Raw genomic sequence first — 22,077 nt, forward strand, 5'->3', positions numbered from 1 at the left:
ACCCCAAAATATAACTAGAGTAATACAACGAAGATACTACAAATATACTACATTATAAGATGGAAATACAACAAAAATATTTTTGCAGAAAGACTACAAAAATACTATAAATATAGCTATAGCAATACTACAAGTAGTAATTCTACAAAATAAAAGTACAGTAATACTAAAAAATACTATAAAAATACCACAAAAATACAACTATAGTAGTACTATAAAATAATACAAAAACACCCCAAAAATATAGAGTAATACAACAAAGAGACTACAAATATACTCTATTTTATTACTGAAATACTAAAAAATCAACTGCAGCAAAACCACAAAAATAGCACAAAATACTATTGCAGAAAGGCTACAAAATACTATGAATTATAACTACAGTAATACTACAAAAGTGTTACCGTTATTGTTACTGTACTTTAGTTTTCTATAGTAAATTAACTGAATTCTACAACCTTTCCGTTCATTTAATCACACATTGGATAGTTTAGCATGGATAGAAACCAATGATGGGCATTTCTTATAATTAACTACTGTATCTTCAAATAATTTAGGGGCTCAGGAGGTAGAGCGCTCGTCTTGGGATCAAGGGATCCCAGTTCGAATCCCGGCTCGTCCGTGTTACTTGTCGAAGTGTCCTTGGGTAAGACACTGAACCCCTAATACCCCCAAAAAGCAGGTTAGCGTCTTACATGGCTGCAATACAAGGCCGCTATTTGGAAATGTGAAGCACACTTTAAAGCGCGTTGGAAGGTCATTGACTTGAAAAGCGCTATAGAAATGCAGATCAGTTCATTTCAATTTATAAAAATACTCAATATTCAAAATAAAAGCGTTGCATTCTTTCTCGAAGCAAAATAAGCGGCTGCTGCGGGCCCCGCGACCACTAGGGGGCCCCCTAAAAACGCGGTCAACTTTTTGGGTGTCAACTCTGTCCCCATTGAATACAGAAATACTACAAAAGCACTACAAAGCAAAATATATCAGGTATAGTACTTAAAAACGGGGACCTCATACATTATTTTGCTTTCATTCGGAAAAAAAAGATATACGACAAAAATACCATGATGCAAAATACTACAGAAATATTACACCAGAATTACTACAAAAACACAACTACAGAAATATTACAAAATACGAAAGAAATATGACAAAAACAATGCTATGGGAATACTACAAAAAATTACAAAATAAATACCAAAACACTACCAGAAAAAATATTACTAGAGAAATACTACTATGGAAGTATTTCAACAAAAATACAAACTAGAGCGATACTACAAAAATTCTACTGTGGAAATACGACAAAAATGCTACAAAAAGAAAACTTGTACATCAACCATTCTACTATGAACATACTACAAAATACAACAGAAATAGTACAAATATACAAAAAAATAATAGAGTATTTCTAGGAAAACACCAAAATCATTCGAGTACAGTAATCTTACAAAAATACTAAAGAAATATGACAAAAACAATACTATAGGAATACTACCAAAAAATACTAAAACACTACTAGAAAAATATTACTACATAAATACTACTATGGAAGTATATTAAAAAAATACAAACGAGAGTTATACTACAAAAATTCTACTATGGAAATACGACAGAAAATGCTACAAAAAGAAAACTACAATAATATTTTACATACTACAAAATACAACAGAAATAGTACAAATATACGAAAAAATAAATATAAGAGTATTTCTACAAAAACACCAAAATAATTCAAGTACTGTAATACTACAAAAATACTAGACATACAACAAAATCTTCTATCGTATTACAACAAAATTACTACAGAAATACTAAGAATTTACTATGATGGTAAACTACCCAAAAAAACGACTGCTGAAATACTACAAAAATAAAACTAAAGTAATACTACAAAAACGACTGAACCTCAACTGAAATCCGACGACAGAAGTACTAAAAAAAAATACTTTAAAAAAAGTAGAACTACTGTAACGCTTGACAACTAAATATTAAATAAAGTGCTTAAAATAGAGATCGTTTCAAAACCAATTTGATGAGACTAATCTCGTTCAAACGAAATAGAGCATGTAAATGTCTGCACGGATATTTCTTCCCGGATGAAAAAATGGGATTCTTTTCCAAGATCGGCCTTTTTTTTTTTTTTCAAATATACGAAAATGGGAAAAACATGAACAGAACCAAATCCAATTCATTTTTCAAATGGGACCCATAAAATTCACAGAAGAGACATAAATTCAACCGTTTTTACCCAAATAAATGGATTCAAAGGCAGTCGGATTTTTTATTTTAGTTTAATGAAATATATTTACATACTTGTGAATGTCATATTGTTATATTTTACTCGCGTACTCCGTGCATAAATGTATAATCCAAACAAATAGGAAGTCAAATATGAAACAGGGATCGAAAATACAATGTGTTTGATGAAGAAGACAAAAGAGCACATTCGGGCAGCACAGCGGCGCAGTGGTTAGCGCGCGTGCGGCACAGTTCTGGTCATGAGATCGAACCTCCTGTGTGGAGTTTGCATGTTCTCCCCCGTGCTTGCGTGGGTTTCCTCCGGGCACTCCGGTTTCCTCCCACGTTCCAAAAACATGCATGTCAGGTTAAATGACTGTTTGGCAAGCAGTTGTGGGTGTCCCCTGCCCACTGCCCAAAGTTAGCTGGGATGGGCTCCAGCACCCCCGTGACCCTACTGAGGATAAGCGCTGCAGATAATGGATGGATGGATGGGAACTTCATTCTTCAGATGGGTGTCATGTTTAACTTTTATAGTCGTTTGACTGCGGCACGACATCTGGACGGGTAGCGTGCAGCTCCACGATGAAGAGGTCCATGGTTCGAATACAGCTCCAGCCTTTCTGCGCAGAGTTTGCACGTTCTCCCCGTGCTTGCGTGGGTTCTCCTTTGGCTACCCGAAAACATGCATGCCAGGTTACCAAATTGTCCCTATGTGTGGGCGAGCGAGTGTGTCGTGTGACTCTGTGTCCATTTTGATTGGCTGGCAAGCAGTTGAGTGTCACAGTTGCCATGGCACCCAATTGGCCCCGCCCGTGTGGTGCCAGCTGCGGGTCATTATCAGATTGGCTTTCTGTCTATTTAAGCTCAGTGCTCTCACTCTTCCTATGTCAGCCCGTCAACGAACCCCTTCCCCACAAGACGTGGGTTTTGACTCGGTCCTGTTCTTGTTGGTATTGTTCCCGTTTATTTTCTACTGTTTAATATCAGTTTCCAGTTTTGTTTCCGTTTATTTTTGTCCCGTTTATTATTTTCTCCAGTTTTTGTTCCCGACTAATTTGTCCTGTTTATTTCGATATCCTGTTTCATTATCAATCCTGTCTGTCCCGATATCAACTCGGGCAATTGGTATCGATCTCATCCGCCTCTGGCTTCCAATCATTTCACACCAAACTGCTGCCTAATGTGCATGACTCCCGTAAAATAAAATGCTTGTGTGAGAACGTCACGCGATTGGGTCCTGATCCTGTTCTGATTCTTGACATGAGGGTGGCTCCGTAGAGTTAGGGTTTAGGGTTAGGGGGGGGGCTTATTTTTTTGACTCATTGTTGGAATGATTTATCAACTTGATTACTCATTTGGGTTTGCTTTTTAACTTTAATCTAGCAAAGGAAATAAGAGTTGCATAGTTTTTTTTACTAATATGATTAATAAGTTGTCCTCCAGGTAATGAACATAATATACGTATGATTTTTTTTTTTACAAATAAATAAATACAGGTGAGCAGTTCCCGCTCCACAATCTAGTTTTACTCGATTCTTGGTTTCAGGAACTCGTATGCAGCACTGAACCTTCACCTAGTAGACACAGAAGAGGATGGACAGACATGAATATATTGTCCTCCTTAAATGCACATTGTACAAAAAGACAGGTTCATCGTTTCACCTGACGACGGCGATTTCCCTATCTGCTCGCCAGCTCTTTTTTCAAACAGGATCGAAATGAGACGGCGCGCTCCACGGATTTATATCCCTGAGGAGGATGTCGTGACGGAGGAATGGGGAAAACAAACGATGATCGTGAAAAAAGGGAAAAGAGAAGATTTTGGAAATGCAACAGGGGATGAGTATGGGAAAGGAGAGGACAAGACACAACAAGAGGTTAGTTATCACGATTCAAAATAGCCCGCCGCTAGAGGGCACTCTTTGCAGTTTGGAAAGGATTCCTTGGAGTGAGGAGAGGTGCTTTCCATCCACCACTTCAAATAATCAGGTGGAGTTTCTTCCCCCCGAGCTGGGAAAGATCAAACCGGCTGAGAAATCCCCGAGAACAGAACAGGAAATCAAAAGAATCGCTTCATTTGCATTTTGGATTCGTTGACTCAATCGTTCTTTGAACTTTTGGATGCACGACCTCATAGAACATACGCTCTTCCGTGATTATGAATTCATTGTGAGCATTTCCGGGCTCGTCGAGGTGAATGCCTGCAATTGGCGGAAAAAGAAAAATGAGGCTTATAGAAAATAGTTTTACCAGTCTGTTTATTTATAGTTTCTAGCAGTATCGCGTAGACCCTTCTATCTACAGAGAGAGCTAACTGTGGTCATTGCAATTGTTGTTTACGTTCCACCGGATGCTAACGTTAGCGTAGCACTAAATCTCCTGCTCGCTGCTATCAATAAACAGCAGCTCGCACACCCCGACGGAGCTTTTATCGTCGCCGGCGACTTTAATCAGGCATGCTCAAGGACTGTACTTCCCAAATTCGTTCAATACGTGGACTGTGCAACCAGGGGGGAAAACACTGGACTGTGTGTACAGTCACATCAAACATGCAAACAGAGCTTCCCGCCCACCTCGCTGGATCTGACCATCTCTGTCTGTCCCTCACCCCCTCATTCACCCCTTCTGGAAAAAAACAAAGCCTGAAACAAGGACACAGAAACAGAAACATCTTCTTTGTTCCTTTATCTTCTATCCTCAGTGTAAAATGTTAAACTGGAGTGCCGCGTCCAATTTCCTTGTCACAATATGTTCGACTCATTTTGTAACAATGACAATAAAGGTATACTCTATTCTAGTCTATTTGTAAACAGGAAGGACAAAGCTAAACAGACGACGAGCGACGAGGGATGTCCATCGATGCTGGAGGATTATGGTGTGTTTTGGATTCCATGTTTTACCCAGTTTTCCGCATATGAATAACCTATATTTTATGTTGATAATATGTGTATTATTTGCCTTCATGTAGGTTTTAGATCAGGGGATGGTGTCATAATCGTCTGTGGTTTGCAATAATCTGTGATTTGTGCAGCCCTTTGAGACTCTTTGTGATTAAGGGCGTCACAAATTAAAAGGACTTAACTTGAGGTTTTCGAGTTTTCCCTTGCCCTCATGTAGGTTTTAGATCAGGGAACGCTATCATAATAGTCTGTACTTTGTAATAGTCTGTGCAGCCCTTTGAGACTCTTTGTGATTAAGGGCGTTACAAATAAAAATGACTTGACTCGATCGCTCGCGTCTCACCCTCGCTCCTCGATGCAGCCTGTCCTTCATGATGCCGATGAACTCTTTATAAGAGAGCTGGTCGTCGTGATCCACGTCGAAGATCTTGAAGATGGTGTTGACCAAGTGACGCGTCAGCTTCAGACCCGTTGCCACGTAGACCGCACGCGCAAACTCCTCTGAAAAGAAAGAAAAAGACGAGGATATCGCGTCTCCCTTTGGAACGTTCCGGTCGATTTAGATGGAGTTTCCTCACCTTGGCCGATGGAGCGGGCCGCAAAATTGTACATTTGCATGGCGATGGCAAAGTCTTCCAAGTTGTTCAAAAACTGGAAGAAGGAGCGGAACTCGTCGAAAGTTATTCCCTGAAACAGAAAAAGGACGCAAAGGACATCTCTTCAAAACGCACGCAAAAAAATGGATGGAATTGACCAAGGCAGGGTGGGAAAACTATGGCCTGCAGGCCAAATACAGACTGCCTGTCATGATTACTGATGTGGAAATCTTTTTTTTAAAACTATTTTGCATTTTTAGTTTTTTAATGCACATATTCAAATGAAGCGCTTCAAAATATATTTGACTTATATTGTGTACATATTGAAAATAATATACAAAATAAAGTAAAACAAAAATAACAAAAAATAAAATAAAAATATTTTATTAAAAGAAAAAATTAGATTAAAAAAAACTAAAAAAAATGAAAAGAAGAAGTAGAATTAGATAAAAATAAAATCAAAAATTGAAAAGAATCATTAAAAAATAACGTGAAAAAATACTGAGATAAAAAAGAATCAAATCAAACTTCATTCAGGTGACAGTAAGCCTGATATATTTGACTTATATAGTGTACATAATGAAAATAATATACAAAATAAAGTAAAAAAAATACAATAAAAATATTTTTCAAAAAAAGGAAAAATTTGATAAAAATAAAATCAAAAAATGTAAATAAATATGAAAAAATAACGTGAAAAAATACTATAATAAAAATGAATCAAATCAAACTTCATTCAAGTGACAAAATGCGTGTTGTGAGTGCGCGCCGGAGCGTCGAAGCGTAGCGAGCGACAACAGCCACAGGCAGAGAGCCTGCTGGGAAATCGGAGATGCCTTTTATGGCCAGAAGGCAAGAGCGCTAGAAGGAAGACAAAATCAAGCAGATGCCAGGAAATGGAAGGAAAAAAGTCAATGATACCTGGAGGGGATCCATTTCTTCTCTTTCCTTTGTCACGTGAATTTCTATCCGATTTTGGAACCATAAAAGGAATTGAAACTCTTATTTGAAGCTCAAACCCTTGCTCCTAACCGTAACCTAACACCTCACCTAAGAAACATGGTCACAATCTCGAGCATTTTCAAGAACTCCCAAAATGTAAGGATTTTCCCGTTTTTCAAGCACCCGTGCGAACCCTGTTAAGTGCCGGGGTAGTTCTATTTTATTATTGAGCGCTTTCGCACGATTTACATCATTGTCGCCGTTAGCCAATCGTGTTGTTGTTCTTCGATTTCAACACCCTTTAGTGTTAATCTGTTTTTAGTACCCTCAGGGATTTTAACAAGAAGAGGGCTCAGGGTAGGACCTTTGGAAGAGGCTGGATTTGTACATTTTGTTAATTGTGAATGGTCTTCTCTCATTCTCCTTCAAGCTAGTATTCACCAATGTCTTCATTCTTGATTTGGACTTTCTACTTAGCTATATTTTTCCACGGATTGACAGAGGAGATCATTTCTTCCTCATGCCATGAGGCTCTTTAACTCCAAAAAAGCCCACATGAAACCCCACCCCCACATTTGCATACGACCCTATTTTTATTACAGTGTATTTTCCGTAGCACTATTTATATACTCTATATCAACACATGATATTGGGTATTTTTGGATTCTATATCTTTATTTTATTTTTCAACACAAGAATACTGCTGGAAGTGGGAATTTCCCGACGGGGATAAATAAAGTATCTATCTATCTATTTATCTATCTATCTATGTAGACATCTAGACATCTATCTATCTACACATCTAGAAATCTATCTATCTATCTAGAAATATATATATCCATCTAGACATCTATCTATCTATGTAGACATCTAGACATCTATCTATCTAGACATGTAGAAATCTATCCATCTATCTAGAAATCTATCTAGACATCTATCTATCTAGACATCTATCTATCTACTATAAAAGGTATCACTTGATTGATCGTATTTCATGTTTACGCACAGCCATAAATGATTTTTTTCAGGTACCTTTTCATCAGGTATGCTATGACGGACATTTTCCAAGTAAGCCCCGATATTCTCCACATTGGTGAAGCGCAAGAGGATCTTTGCAAAGTCTTCTTCGCTGATGGTGGCCATTCCTTTGGAGTAGGTGAGAAATTCAATCTCCAGCACCTCCGTCTGAAGGTTGTCCATGAACCTGAATCCACACAAAAACAGAAATATTTGCATTTTGCAGCAGGGCTCTCAAATTCGTTTTCGCTCAAGGCCATCAATTGAGTAATGGCTGTCCTTAAAGGGCCTTATGTCACGAAATATAATTGAATCTCATGTGAAATAAACTATTATCTTTTTCAGTAACGAGGTCACGTGGAGGACTCACCGCCGTTACCGCCATTGAGTCCTCCACGTCACGTCTTTTCGGATCATGACACCTTAGCCATAATGACAGGTGGATAATAATAATCATCAAAAAAATGTCAGCAAGAGATAAACTTGGCCCGACCCAAACGTAATGATTGACATTCTAGGCCGGACTGGCCAAAATTGAAGTCGGGCCTAAATTTTTTGACCTCTAGTTCAAAAGTGGCGGAGTTTTCTGACCTTTCACTATTAAATATACACAGCGATATATTTCCTTGAGCAGCTCTTTCTCTTCAAGTTAAATTGCGCAATTGCTTTGGTGGATTACTGCCCCCTAGCCAATCATAGTTTGCGATACCAGTGACGTTTCTCAAGGCCCTCTAGAAGGCTCTCAGACGCCGACTTGCAGTATGATCGGCTAAACCCACAGCTTTCTCAAAGACCGATGTTACGGGCCAGGGCCTTCATGGTTTTATGTGAAGGCCTCCGAGTAAATACTGTATCTAAGTCTAGCAAATGCGATTGGTTAAAGGGTTGAAAATGAAAACACATATCTGGAAGCGGCACAACCAGGGAGAAGCAATGGAAATAAGCTTAGAATTATTTAATGAGTATTGATTTTCAAAATATCATTAAAATTACACAATTCTGATTTTTTTAGACCCACAGAAAAGGCCTTGCAGGCCCTCACAGCCCACCCACCACGATATAAACGAAATATTTGAGTAAAAACAGGGAAATTTTAATTCTCGTCTCCATTCATCGGCATTAATATGGAAACACTGCTGTGTCCTGACACTAGCTGTCAATTCATGGGGATCAGATCTGAGAGGCATGGTGGGAAATGGAGTTTTTTGACTTATTTACCAGACATTTCAAATATAAAGCAAGCACGGCAGGCTATTTCAGATTTTACCCAATCTTACCGATAAAAGTCATCAAAAGTCAGCTCGGCTTTCCCTTTCTTGCCAAAGAAATGGACCAGGAGGGTGGTGTCGATGGTCAAGTTTTCATCCGCGCGCTAAAAACCAAAAGAAAGAACTGTCAAGGATCTTTGTCTTTTCTTTTTCGTCAATTCAGCAAAAAAAATGTCCGTTTCTCAATACCAAAGAAAAAATAGAAGCTATCTTGGTTCAAAGTACACAGATTTTATATCATTATAAATGATTTAGGCTTAAAACCACAAACAATGTATATTGAGAAACTGAAGGAGTATTTTAGCAATGCAAACAGAGATTCAAGCTAGTTTCTTTGACCGGTTAGCATCCAGAAAACAGCAATTGGAAGTTCCATTTGTTAATTAAAAAAAAAAAAAAACAGAATCCAGCAAATCCACAGGAAAATCTCAAAGCCAACATGCCGAAATAAAAAAATAGAAATGGAGAAGATGTGAACGAAAGAGAGAGAGGCCGAAGAGGCAAGCAAGTTAGCATGCTAGCACGTGACATAGCATGCAACAAACATCAATGCAGGACACATCAGACGATTCCACCTTTCTCTTTTATTTTCTTATTCTTAAATCAGCTTCTCTTCAGTTCAATTTCAATTCAGTTCCGAAGGCTAATCGCTATTCAAGCTAATCATGCTAAGAAAAGCTCTACGGTAGGGGTTAGCATCCTGTGTTAGCAATTAGCGCAAAAGGCTACTCGTGCTTTATCTATTTTGAAACGGGACAACTTATCATATTATTAATATGTGATTAGCGGGTAGTAGGGATAACAGAGGCCGAGTCAAGCACAAAAAATAAGGGCATTGAGCCATTTAGAAGCTCATTTTAAAGGGACACTGTGTCATATTTGACCGCTAGATGTTGCCGTATTGTGTCGTGCGCAGAAATAGTAATAGAAAGTATAATGGGGAATACAAAAAAGTGTTTCCTTGTTTTTTATTTTTAAGATAAAAGGATTTATTTTTTGGGGGGGACTCGCGTTGACCAACCTGCACCATTCTTTACCCAATTTTTTTGCGATCAGAAAAAAAGATAAGGAAAAGGAGAAAATCGAGGAAAAGATAAATTTATAAAAAGGAAAAAGTGGAAAAAGAAACAAAGAAAAAACATAACCCAAAAAGAAAGGGACAAAAGAAATATAAAGGAACAAGTGGAAAAATATGAAAAAAGGAAGAAAACAACAGAAAAGATTGAAGACAAACAAATGAGAAAAAAAAGAAAACATGAAAATGAAAGAAAAAGAAAAGGGAAAGATGAAAAAATAAAAGGAAAGAAAAATAAGAGTTAAAAATAAACCCAAAAAAATAAAAAGGGAAGAAAAAAGGGACAGAAAAAGAAAACAAGGAGAAAAAGAAAGAAAAAAGGAAAAAAAGAAAATCTGAAAACAATGAAAAAAAGGCCTTTTTTAATAATGATGGGGGATTTTTTCCCCCCATTAAGACGCGCTAAATAACACACACTGCCCCTTTAAAATATTTAGGAAGAAGTGATCATCTATCTAACCCTTCATCCTTGTTTCGCTTCTTCCTTCTTTCCTCTCTTCTTTTTTCCTCTTCATTCCGTCCTTATTTCTTTTTCTTTCTGTATTTCTCTCTCCTTTGCTCTTTCTCACTACCTTCCTTCTCTCTTCTTTCCTTCTCTATTCATCCCTTTCTTTTGTCCTTTCTTTCATTATCTCTTCCTTTTATCGTTTCTTTTTTCTCTTTTCCGTCAGTCCTGTCTTTCTTGAGTTCTCTCTTGCTCTTTTTCTGTTTCTTACTTCCATCCTGCAGCCCTTTGAGACACCTAGTGATTAAGGGCGTCACAAATCAACATGACTTGAGTATTTCAAGACGCAATTTCCCTAGAAAATCACAATGTGCTACTTTCAGGACTGGTTCGCGGGCTACTGGGATTTTTTGAGGGTCTTGGTGAGATAAATAAGATGGTGAGGCGGAGATATTTCACAAATCCAGTCGAAGGCGTGCGATCGAAATCATTTCAAATCGCCGAAAAAAGTCTGAAAAGGGGGAAGTCAAGGATCCTAATTGCAGCCATTTTTGTGGGTACATGCAAACAAAAATCCACGTTCTCAAAATGCCCAAAATGGAGCAGCTTCGATGCCAACGTCATCGTCATTTTCAGCAAAAACTGGAAGGAGTTTCTACCTCCAGATTCAAATCCTCAAATCCAAAGCGGGACAGAGACCAAAGTGTGAAAAGAGCCCATAGTGGACTGTGAGTCAAAACATAGAAAGACGGGTAGAAGAAATGTGGAATGGCCTACATGGCATTTTTCTTCCTTTCATTTTCTTTTCTTTTTCTCTTATTTCGTTTTCTTCCTTCCTTGTCCTTTCTTCTTTTCTTTCGTTTGTTCTTTTTTTTGATATGTTTCTTTTGTCCTTCCGGTTTTTTATTTCTTCTTCCTGGCTTTCTTTTGTCCCTTTTTTCTCTCATCCTTTCTGTTTTCCTCTCTTCTGTTTCATTCATCTTTTATTCTTTTATTATTTTTTCATACAACCATTTTACTTCCATCATTTCTTTTTGGTCGAGTTTTTGAGTCCTTTTTTATGTCCCTTCTTCCTTTCCATTGTCCTTTCATCCATTCTTTATTTTGTCCTTTCTTTTTTTTCATTTTCTTTTGTCCTTTCTATAAATTGTCCTCTCCTTTTGTTTCATTGTTGATTTCGTCCTTAGTTTCGTCCTTTTTGGGGGTTCTTTCTCTCTATAGTGATCTTGTCGTTCGTTTCAATGTTTCATCTTTTCTTTTATCCTTTCTTTTATCCTTCCTGTTTTTCATTTGTTCTTCCTGTCTTTCTTTCATCCCTTGTTTTTGTCCTTTCCTTTGTCCTCTCTTCCCCCGTTTCATTCATCCTTTTTTCTTTTATTCATTTTCATTTTACCTTTTTATCCTTTTTTCCCTTATAATATCCATCATTTCTTTTTTTGCTCGATTTTCATTTTTTGTCCCTTTCTCTTGTCCTTTCTTCCTTTGTTTAGTTTGGTTCTTTTTTGGGGTTCTTTCTTTCGATTGTGATCTCGTCCTTCGTTTCAATGTTTCTTCCTTTCTTCCCTCCTTTCCCAAGTGCCTTTTTTTCTCACGCCGCCCGTACGGGCTTCTGGTCTATCCCCTCCTCCCGGCGTAGCCGTCATTTTTAGCCTGGAGACCGAGGCGTCGACTAAACGCATCCTCCTGCTTTAAAGTGCTCCTCTTTGTAGCCGGACATTTGTTCTCGGTTGAACTCTGAACCCGGGCCGCCGATCGGGAGCCGACTCCCCTTTATCTTACTTTCATGTTTAGTTCCGTTGGAGACAGTTAGTATTCCAACATTACGTTCGCGGTCTCATCGTCTTAACTCTCTGGATACTGTTGTGTCCCTGAAAGAGTACATATCCTGCGTCTACCTTTCATGTTTTGTTTAGTGAGAGCTAATAAGTATTCCAACATATCCTGCGTTGTATCGCATTCATATTTGTATTCAGTTAGAGCTAGTTTGTGTTACTTCGTCTCAAGGTCATGGCACTCTCATTGTTATTCTGTCCGTGTGTGAGAATGTTTCTTGTCTCGACACTCTTTCATGTTATGTTCTGGTTTAAGATCAGATAATTGTGTAATTTTGTAATTGTAATCCTGTGCAGTCCTTTGAGACATTTTTGTGATTAAGGGCGTCATAAATAAATGGGACTTGACTTGACTTCTGTTAAAATTAATTGATTTTTTTTCATGTTTTGTTGTGAGAGCTACTTTTTGGGCATGCACTTTCATGTTTAGTTCAGTTGGAGCCAGTTAGTATTCCAACATTACGTTCACTTTCTCGTCGTCTAACCTCTCTGGTTAGAGTTGTGTCCCTGTAAAAGTACATATCCTGACTACCTTTCATGTTTTGTTAAGTGAGAGCTAATAAGTATTCCAACGTATCCTGCGTTGTATCGCATTCATATTTTTGTTCAGTTAGAGCTAGTTTGTTTCTTTGTCTCAAGGTCATGGCACGCTCGTTGTTGTTCTGTCCATGTGTGAGAATGTTTCTTGTGTCGACACTCTTTCGTGTTATGTTCTGTTAAAATGAAGGGGTGTTGTTCCATCTATGTCGGAGTATGTTGCCATGTTTACTTCTTTCATGTTTTGTGGTGAAAGCTACTTTTTGGGTCTTTTCATCATGGCACTCTCCATCTGTTGATGTGTGGGATTGTTTCCAGTCTTGTCTCTCTTTCATGTTTTGTTCAGTCAGAGCCGGTTGGCGTTGGAACGTGATGTAGTTGTTCTATCCACATATGGCATCTTCCCTGTGTCCTTATTTGTTCGTGTTTTGTTCAGTTCTAAGATGTTGGTGTTCCATCCTATGCGACAGTGTCTTACTTTTCTGTTTTGTTCAGTTAGAGGTTATTATTGCAGCCTGGTCCTTTTAAAGTGCCTGCATTTTCTTTCTTGTTCTTTTAGTCGTGGCACTCTCGTTTGGTCAACGTGTGGGAGTGTTTCTAGCACAGTCTACTTTTGTGTTTTGTTCTGTTAGAGATGGTTATTAACAGAACATTAAGAAGTTGTTATATCCACATTTGAGTTCCGTCTCCTCTTTTGTGTTTTGTTCAGTTATAACGAGTTGGTGTTCTAACATACACCCCTTTTCCTTCTTGTTTTGCCCGAGTAGAAAAATTTGGTGTGCCTTGATTTCTTTATCATGGCACTCTTGTTCGGTCAAAGTGTGGGAATGTTCCTCGTGTTGTCTATCTTTTGTGTTTTGTTCAGGTAGTTAGTTGGAATTCCTACATGTCCTGCATCTTCTCCTTTCATAAGTTGTTCATTTAGACTGACTTATCATTTCAATAGCTGTCGTCGAGGAGTTGTTTCTTTCGATTCGGATAATCCACGTAAACTTCCTTGTTCTTTTTCTCTACGATTGTTTTTTTCTGGAAACGAATCACTTTCCAAAAGCTGTATTTCGAGTCAGCATTTGTGAGACCTGCTTCTCCGGCCCCGCCTGATCTTGACAAAGTTTGCATAATGTGTCTAGAGGCAAACAATTAGAATTTGTTTTTTTGTTTCTTTTGGCTCATTCCATCTGACAGATGAAAGGCCCCTAAAAGTAAATAGAAGGTCAGAGTTAACTTCTTACTTCACTGTTATTACCTTCACCTCAGCTTCCGCTGCACAAAGCCTGTCATTAGCCAGTTTGTTGCCGTGCTAGCTTTTTTTTTTCTTTGCTGTCAGTAATCATTAGCAGCAGCTCTCACGTGTTTTTCAGGTTTTTTTTCTTTTGACAGGTAGTACACACATCGTTTTCGAGCTAATATTATCCGACCATGTGTTCAGTGGTTTCAGGCACATCAAAATTATCAGGAAAATAGAAAAAAACAAAAAACAATTATGAGTCACTTTAAGCCGCACTATAATATTTAATAAGCCGACACTCCTTGTTGCATCCTCATAAGAATATATTTGGATTTTCCATAGCAGTAGTCGCACAATTTGGTTGTGTCTCCTCCATACCTCTTCATAATATGCTCGAGGAACCGGAGAGCCTAGCTGTGATAAGATTTGAAGCCTTCATGTTCCTCATTAGAATAAAGTTTCAATTTTCTATTGAAGGAGTTGCCCAGCTTGGTTGCGTCTCCTCCCTACCTCTTCATAATATGCTCGAGGCACCAGAGAGCCTGGCCGTGATATGTTGTGAAGCATTCATGTTCCTAATTAGAATGAAGTATCGATTTGCTATTGGAGATGTTGCACAGTTTGGTCGTGTCTCCTCCCTACCCTTTCATAATATGCTCGAGGCACCGGAGAGCCGGCTGTGATAAGATTTGAGGCATTCATGTTTCTAATAAGAATAAAGTTTAGATTTTCTATGGAAGTAGTTGCACAGCTTGGTCGTGTCTCCTCCCTACCTCTTCATAAAATGCTTGAGGCACCTGAGAGCCTGGCCGTGATATGATTTGAAGCATTCATGTTCCTAATTAGAATAAAGTTTAGATTTTCTATTGAAGTAGTTGCACAGTTTGGTCGTGTCTCCTCCCTACCTTTTCATAATATGCTCGAGGCACTGGAGAGCCTGACCGTGATATGATTTGAAGCATTCCTGTTCCTAATAAGAATAAAGTTTCGATTTTCTATTGAAGTAGTTGCCCAGCTTGGTCGTGTCTCCTCCCTACCTCTTCATAATATGCTCGAGGCACTGGAGAGCCTGGGCGTGATAAGATTTGAGGCATTCATGTTCCTAATTAGAATAAAGTTTAGATTTTCTATTGAAGTCGTTGCACAGCTTAGTTGTTTCTCCTCCCTACCTCTTCATAATATGCTTGAGGCACCGGAGAAGCTGGCCATAAATAGATTTAAAGCATTTGAGAATAGATTTAGATTCCCAAGAGAATTAGTAGCACATTATTTTCCTGTCTCCTCTCTACTTCTTCATAATGTGAGCGAGGCACCGGAGACTTTGGCCATAATCAGTCACATGGCTCAGAATCTCGCAATTGGACACGTTTTTTGACTTCAGTGTGAACATTGAGTCATTCTTTTCTGTTTTTTGGCCACTAATTAAAAAAAAAAAGTATACAGGTTATTGAAAAATATTTCCTACTTTTTCTATTACATGTGCAAAACGTGTATCGTTATCAGATACGAATTATTGTTGTCGGTAAGAAGAAACAGTTACTATGAATCCTTAGAAAATAATGATTTGCTATCATAAATGTCAGGTTAGTTCATGAAAAAGATGAATTATTAGAAAATCACGACACAAAAATAAATAATTGAACCGTCAAGTCACACCAGCAAAGTACAGACTTAAAAAAATAGAAACGAGCAAACCAGAATTATTGTGTTATATTGAAAAAAAACGAAAAGGGATACAAATCCAAATATACCCATTGTAATTAGCAGCTTATATGTGTGTATATATATATATATATATATATATATATATATATATATATATATATATATATATATACATATAAAACATGAAGGTTAAGGAAAATAAATTAAACACCCTATCTTTTATAATTAACTTGGTAATAACATAGTAACAACATAGTAATAACATGAAAAGTTGTTATTTAAGAAATTCAAATCAATAAATTCTAGTTGATGGGCTTCAAGGACAAGAACAAACAAACAATTCAAGTACTGATCATTATTTTTGAGCTAATAATTAAAAGAATAGAATGAGAATCTATGTGTATTAAACAAATGTATTCATTCATCTTTTTATTGATTTATTTTACATGAAATACAACAAACTCAGTTCCAAATAATGGGTTTTATAAAGCGTAAGAGCAAAAATGTGCAGTTTTTTTAAACTAGCTATCTGGCTACCTTTTTTGCTTTGTAGCTAGCTATCTTCCTACATTTTTAGCTATTTAGCAAGCTGGCGAGCCAGCTTTTTACATTTGTTTGCATCCTATCTAGCTAATATTTGATCTTTTTTTGCCAGTTATCAAGATAATTTTTGGCCACTTTTCTAGCTAGCCATCGTCCTACATTTTTTGCCATTTAGCAAGCTAGATAGCTAGCTTTTCACATTTTTCCCATCCTATGCAGCTATCTAGCTTCTTTATTTGCTAGTTATCAAGATCATTTTTGGCCACTTTTCTAGCTAGCCATCGTCCTACATTTTTTGCCATTTAGCAAGCTAGATAGCTAGCTTTTCACATTTTTCCCATCCTATGCAGCTATCTAGCTTCTTTATTTGCTAGTTATCAAGATCATTTTTGGCCACTTTTCCAACTAGCTATTTTCCTACATTTTTAGCCATTTAACGAGCTAGATAGCTAGCTTTTTACATTTTTTTCCATCCTATCTATACCTTTATACCTGTTTACCTTTCTAGCTAACAATCAAGCCACTGTTTAGCTATTCAGCAAGCTAGCGAGCCAGCTTTTTACATTTTTTGCACCCTATCTAGCTAACATTGACCTTTTTGTTATCAGGATAAATTTTGGCCACCATTCTAGCTAGCAATCAAGTTTTGTAGCTTTTCTATCTGGCTATTCAGTGAATTTTTACTCTTAGTTTTATACCCGTTTACCTTTCTAGCTAACGATCGAGCTACTGTTTAGCTATTTAGCAAGCTAGCGAGCCAGCTTTTTACAATTTTTTTGCATGCTATCTAGCTAATAGTTGATTTTTTTTTGCGAGTTATCGAGATAATTTTTGGCCACCTTTCTAGCTGTCTATTTAGTTTTTGTAGCTTTTCTATCTGGCTATTCAGTGGAATTTTACCCTTTTAGTTTTATACTTGTTTACCTTTCTAGCTAACAATCAAGCTACTGTTTAGCTATTTAGTAAGCCATCTAGTTAAGTTGCTATTTCTGAAATGCATATGCACGATTTAGTAACAGAATGTAGCTCTCTGCTTGAAAAATGTCGGAGACCCCCGAAGAGAACAAATGAACAAACTATAAAAACAAAATGACTCCATTTTATAATACAGGTGTTAACTTTTTGTTTGTCTAACTGCAAGCAAATGTTGAAATGGCCTTACGACAACAGAAATACAGGAAAGAGGATAGAATAAAAAAAGGAATATGGAGGACGGTGGGGGTCTTGGTACCTCGGCCAGGTCAGAAAAGAGGATTTGGCTGGCGCCTCGCCTTAGAAGGTCCCAGTAACTCCGGGCCACAAACTCCTGACTCTCTTTTTTAAGCACCTGCAAGGGTGGTCAAGGGGGGGCCAGGGTCAGTTTGCTTCGAATGCCACCGCTTCAGAAAGAAGCTTCTGCATTCTAAAGAGACAGTATGTAATAACAGACCGCTAAAGGGCACTGTAGCTTAGAGCGGAGCAGAAGCCAAAAAGACAAACTACGGAAGCCCGAAGGAAACATTCTCAAGCCTACTTTCAAGCCATCTGTATACAACCGAAGCGACTGAAAAGATCCCTAATAGGCTAACTTTAACTGGAGAATATACTAAAATTGGAACATTATTATTATTTACAAGCGGCAGCTAACAAAAACAGCCAGTGGCCAGCCACAGCCTGCAGCCAAGTGGCTAGAGAAGGAACACTGGGGGTGGAAAAAAGATTAAAATGCTTAAATTGCAGGACACAGCGTTGTTTCTAGGCAGCTGTGAAAAAATGAGATGCTGAGCACAGAGAGAAAAAAGGAGCAGCTAACAATGCTAATAGCGCCCAGTGCCTGCAGGTAATGGACTAACATGATGGCTAACGATGGAAACAATGGTAAAAAGGAGATTTGGGACTTGACTGTTTAAGGCGAGTGACAGTGAAGGACAAAGCAGGAGTATTTATAAAAAACAATATCATCTAGAGGCAATTTATATTAGCCAACAAGTTGCAGGCTTGAAGTGGCTAGAGAAGGAAACATTTTATACTGTGCTGAGCCATTTGGAGAAACCTGGGGGCTAGGTCAGGATGCTCTTCCGAGACTTCAGCTCTGTGTTCAATACCGTCATCTTGGAGATCCTGCTACTGCTGCTGGATTATGGACTTTCTCATCAATGACAATTCATTAACAGCTAGAAGCGAGTTATAGCATACAGCCAAGTTGCTATTAAGAGCGGCTAGAGAAAGAAACAAAAGCACCAGGTGCCTGAATCGTCGGCTAGTGACACCGACTGACAAAACAGGAGCAGCTAAAAATATCAATTGCAGCGAGTGGTGACCCATAGCCTGCACCCAACGTGAAAGGCTAGAGAACGAAACAGAGGGAAAACAACATTGATGATGACTGAATGACGGTACTTGGAAACCCTAACCTTTAGGGCTCAGGTGTGTGCGATGCAGGGCTATTTCATGCTAAAAGTAGCACCGGAACAAGCTAGCGAGGTAAATTCCTCATTCGGGCTTCCGTAGTGTCAAGATGGCGGCCAAACATAGGATTACAAATTCTAAATTCAAAAGGATGTTTAAGAGACACAGTGCATATGTTTTTGCTTGTTATTTGTATCAGTCGTGTTTTATTGTCATAAATGGACGATGCTTGCGCCACGAGGGGTCACAGTGGAACATTATTTAGAGCTTTATGTTAATTTCAATTCACTTTATATTCAAATTTGTTGCAAACTCGTTGTCATTTCAAGCGAATCACAAGACTAGGTTTTTGTTTTGGGGCGGTGGGGGGGATACATACGCTGTTGACGGGGGCAACCTGATATCCGTACAGCTGCATACTCTAGCGCACGGAAAGCGGCATGAAAAAGAGAGGACGGCGCAGCATGCAGTCAGAGGAGAGAAGAGAAAAGAAAAGACATGTTAGTACATGCTAGGGAAACGCTTGTGGATACACTCTGCAAAGGGGGAAGGGGGGCAGGGGGGTTTCGTGTCCTCTTCGACACCTCTCTGATTGTATCTTTGAGCAAATCTTCTTTCACAAAATCTAAGGAGAATCCCCAAAATGTGGATTTATTGTGTCCTATATACGTCATATCCAGGGTTGGGTAGGGTTACTTGAACTGGATTACTTTCAATGACTTTTGGATGACTCCAATACCAAATATGCTCAGAAAAGACAAAAGAAAGTATTTATGAATAAAATGATGACTGACAACACGTGGTAAGCTTTCTCTCCTGGCTTTGATCTCTTTGATCTCCGACAAAACGAACATAAAATGCCACAGAAACAAAATGAAAAGAAATCCAAACAGCTTGCCAACATCGTTTTTGCTGTTCCATGTATTCCGTTACTCCCCGAGCCTGCACAAAATGTAGTCATTTTATTCCTATTTAGTTTCTTTTGACTTTTATTAGCATATTTGGCATTGGAGCAATCCAAAAGTAATTGAAAGTAATCCAGTAAAAGTAACCCTAACCAACCTTGCCTACATATGTAATCCATCATTTCTAACAGGCAAATTTCCAAATCAAATGAAAATAGCAAAAGTTATACCAATATACAAAAATGGAAACAAGCACATTTTTACAAACTATAGACCGGTATCCCTGCTTTCTCAGTTCTCTAAAATATGAGAGAAACTTCACAATGATAGACTAGAACAATTTGTAGATAAACAAATTGATTCATGAAAGTCAATATGGTTTTAGAGCAAACCGATGAGCAACAATGGCTATTATTGATGCAGTAGAAGAAATCACCCATAGTATAGAAAAGGAGAGATACGCAGTTGGGGTATTTATTGACTTCAAAAAAGCATTTGATATCATTAATCATAATATACTATTAAAAAATGGAAAGATATGGCATCAGGCTTTGCAATGGATTCAAAGTTATTTGACGGGAGGAAGCAATATGTAAAAATTGGAGAGTTGTCATCTGAATACTTGGACATCTGTTGTGGAGTACCACAGGGTTCTATCCTGGGTCCAAAGTTATTTGAATTATATATTAACGATATCTTTAAAGTTTCAAAACTATTGAAAATAGTAATATTTGCAGACGACACTAACATTTTCTATTCAAATGATAACTACATTGATTTGGTAACCTGCATTCATCGTGAATTAATTCATCTAAAAGTATGGATGGATGGAAATAAATTATCTTTAAATTTAAATAAAACCAAAGTAATATTCAAAATCAAGATTTAGAAGTAAAAATGGATGGCGCTGCAATAGACACTGTATCAGAAATTAAGTTTATAATAGACAAGAAATTAAGCTGGAAAAAACACATCGGACACATACAAACTAAAGTATCTAAAAGCATTTCAATAATTACTAAAACCAAATTCATTTTAAACTATAATGCATTGTATTTATGATATTGTTCTCTAGTTCTGCCATACTTAACATATTGTGCAGAAGTCTGGGGCAATCATTACAAAAGTTGACTCCAGCCCCTTTTTATCCTCCAAAAACGTGCAATTACAACCATATCTTGATCATACAAATATTTTACTCCTGGAGTCCAAATGATTAAAATTGGATGATTTGCTAAGATTTTTCACCGCACAACTGCTATTTAAGGTCAACAAAAGCCCAGTGCCAGAAAACATCCAAAAATGATCCACTCGGTTAGTTATAACTTAAGTGGCTGTCATAAATTCAAAATCCCAGAGGTGAGAACCACCAGGAAAAGTATGTGTGTGTCTGTGTGCGGAGTCAAACTTTGGAACAATTTACAAGATGATATTAAACAATGTCCGACTATTCACGTGTTTCAAATTTAAATACAAAAAAACATTACTGGCGGAATACAGAGATGAAGAAAATGGCGTATGATACTAGAAATTGGAAATACTGCGTTTACAATTATAGTTAATCTTGTTGTTATTGTTATATCATAACTGCTATTATTAATATTATTACTATTGTTGTTCTTATCATTGGTGTATTTCATAGGGAAGATGAAGGGGTAGGGAATATAAGCATCTGCTTCTTACTACCCCTTTTCAAACATATTATGCAACATTATTTTGTTATTGTTTCTGTCCTGTTTTTATTCTAATGTTCAAAATAAAGTTTTCGTTCATTTATTCAATTTTCCCAGGTCTCACCTGTCCCAGGGTTTGCCCAATATTTTTCCATTCAAATTGAAGACGTTTTAAGACCTTTTCAAGAGCACAAGAAATTTAAGACCAACCTCACGCCTTTTCTAGCGTAGACGCGGGAGTCGTGACACACTAGGCGCACCCGGGGACTTTGATATGATATCATGGACATGATTTGGATGGTAATTCCAAAATCCAATATTTTGGTTTCAACTCTATCGAGGTCAGTCCATGTTACACATGAAAAAAATCTTTTTCCGTTTTAATATATTTTCACCTCGTTTTCTAACCTTTAATTCACCAATTAAATACTATATTCACTATATTAACTATTTTTGTCAAGGTCCAGGACAGGAAACAGTAAGCAGGACCCACTCGCGTAACGTTACTCACAGTTTATTGGGGAGAAGAGGAATGAGCGCAAACTCGATCCGGGGATCATTGGTCGCAGAAGTCGATTGTTTGGAACGAGGAAGTGGTCAAAATCAAACAGATCGGGGTGAGAAAAAACAGTAGCAAAACACAGGCAAAAACGGAGATTCACTGGGCTTGGCAAAACAAGAGCAAAAAACACAGGCAAAACGGGGATACACAGGGCTTGACGCATCACAACAGAGTTTTGCAGGAGTTTCGCAGACGCTCTGACAAAAGGCGACTCACAAGACAGCGTTTAAGTAGTGCTAGGGAGCAATCTGTCA

General features: G+C 37.8%; 1 protein-coding gene across 3 annotated transcripts in view; it reads right to left on the bottom strand.

The window, feature by feature from the left end:
- Positions 1-2,281: 2,281 nt before the first annotated feature.
- The window catches only part of micu3a (mitochondrial calcium uptake 3a), a 42,120-nt gene continuing 22,324 nt past the window's right edge, over positions 2,282-22,077 (bottom strand). The window contains exons 8-15 of one of the 3 annotated variants that reach the window (XM_088341233.1): positions 19,063-19,104; positions 17,527-17,622; positions 8,980-9,074; positions 7,718-7,889; positions 5,726-5,834; positions 5,491-5,648; positions 3,910-3,996; positions 2,282-3,821 (exon numbers count right to left, since the gene is read on the bottom strand). In XM_088341233.1, coding sequence (XP_088197359.1) covers positions 3,928-3,996; positions 5,491-5,648; positions 5,726-5,834; positions 7,718-7,889; positions 8,980-9,074; positions 17,527-17,622; positions 19,063-19,104 — 741 coding nt within the window. In that variant the 3' untranslated portion in view covers positions 2,282-3,821; positions 3,910-3,927. The remainder of the gene's footprint in view (positions 3,822-3,909; positions 3,997-5,490; positions 5,649-5,725; positions 5,835-7,717; positions 7,890-8,979; positions 9,075-17,526; positions 17,623-19,062; positions 19,105-22,077) is intronic. The other 2 variants (XM_088341234.1, XM_088341235.1) reach the window with 2 other exon arrangements.

Source organism: Urocampus carinirostris, chromosome 8 (genome assembly GCF_059441175.1).
Source record: "Urocampus carinirostris isolate Australia breed hairy pipefish chromosome 8, RoL_Ucar_1.0, whole genome shotgun sequence".
In the NCBI taxonomy this organism is placed as follows: Eukaryota; Metazoa; Chordata; class Actinopteri; order Syngnathiformes; family Syngnathidae; genus Urocampus; species Urocampus carinirostris.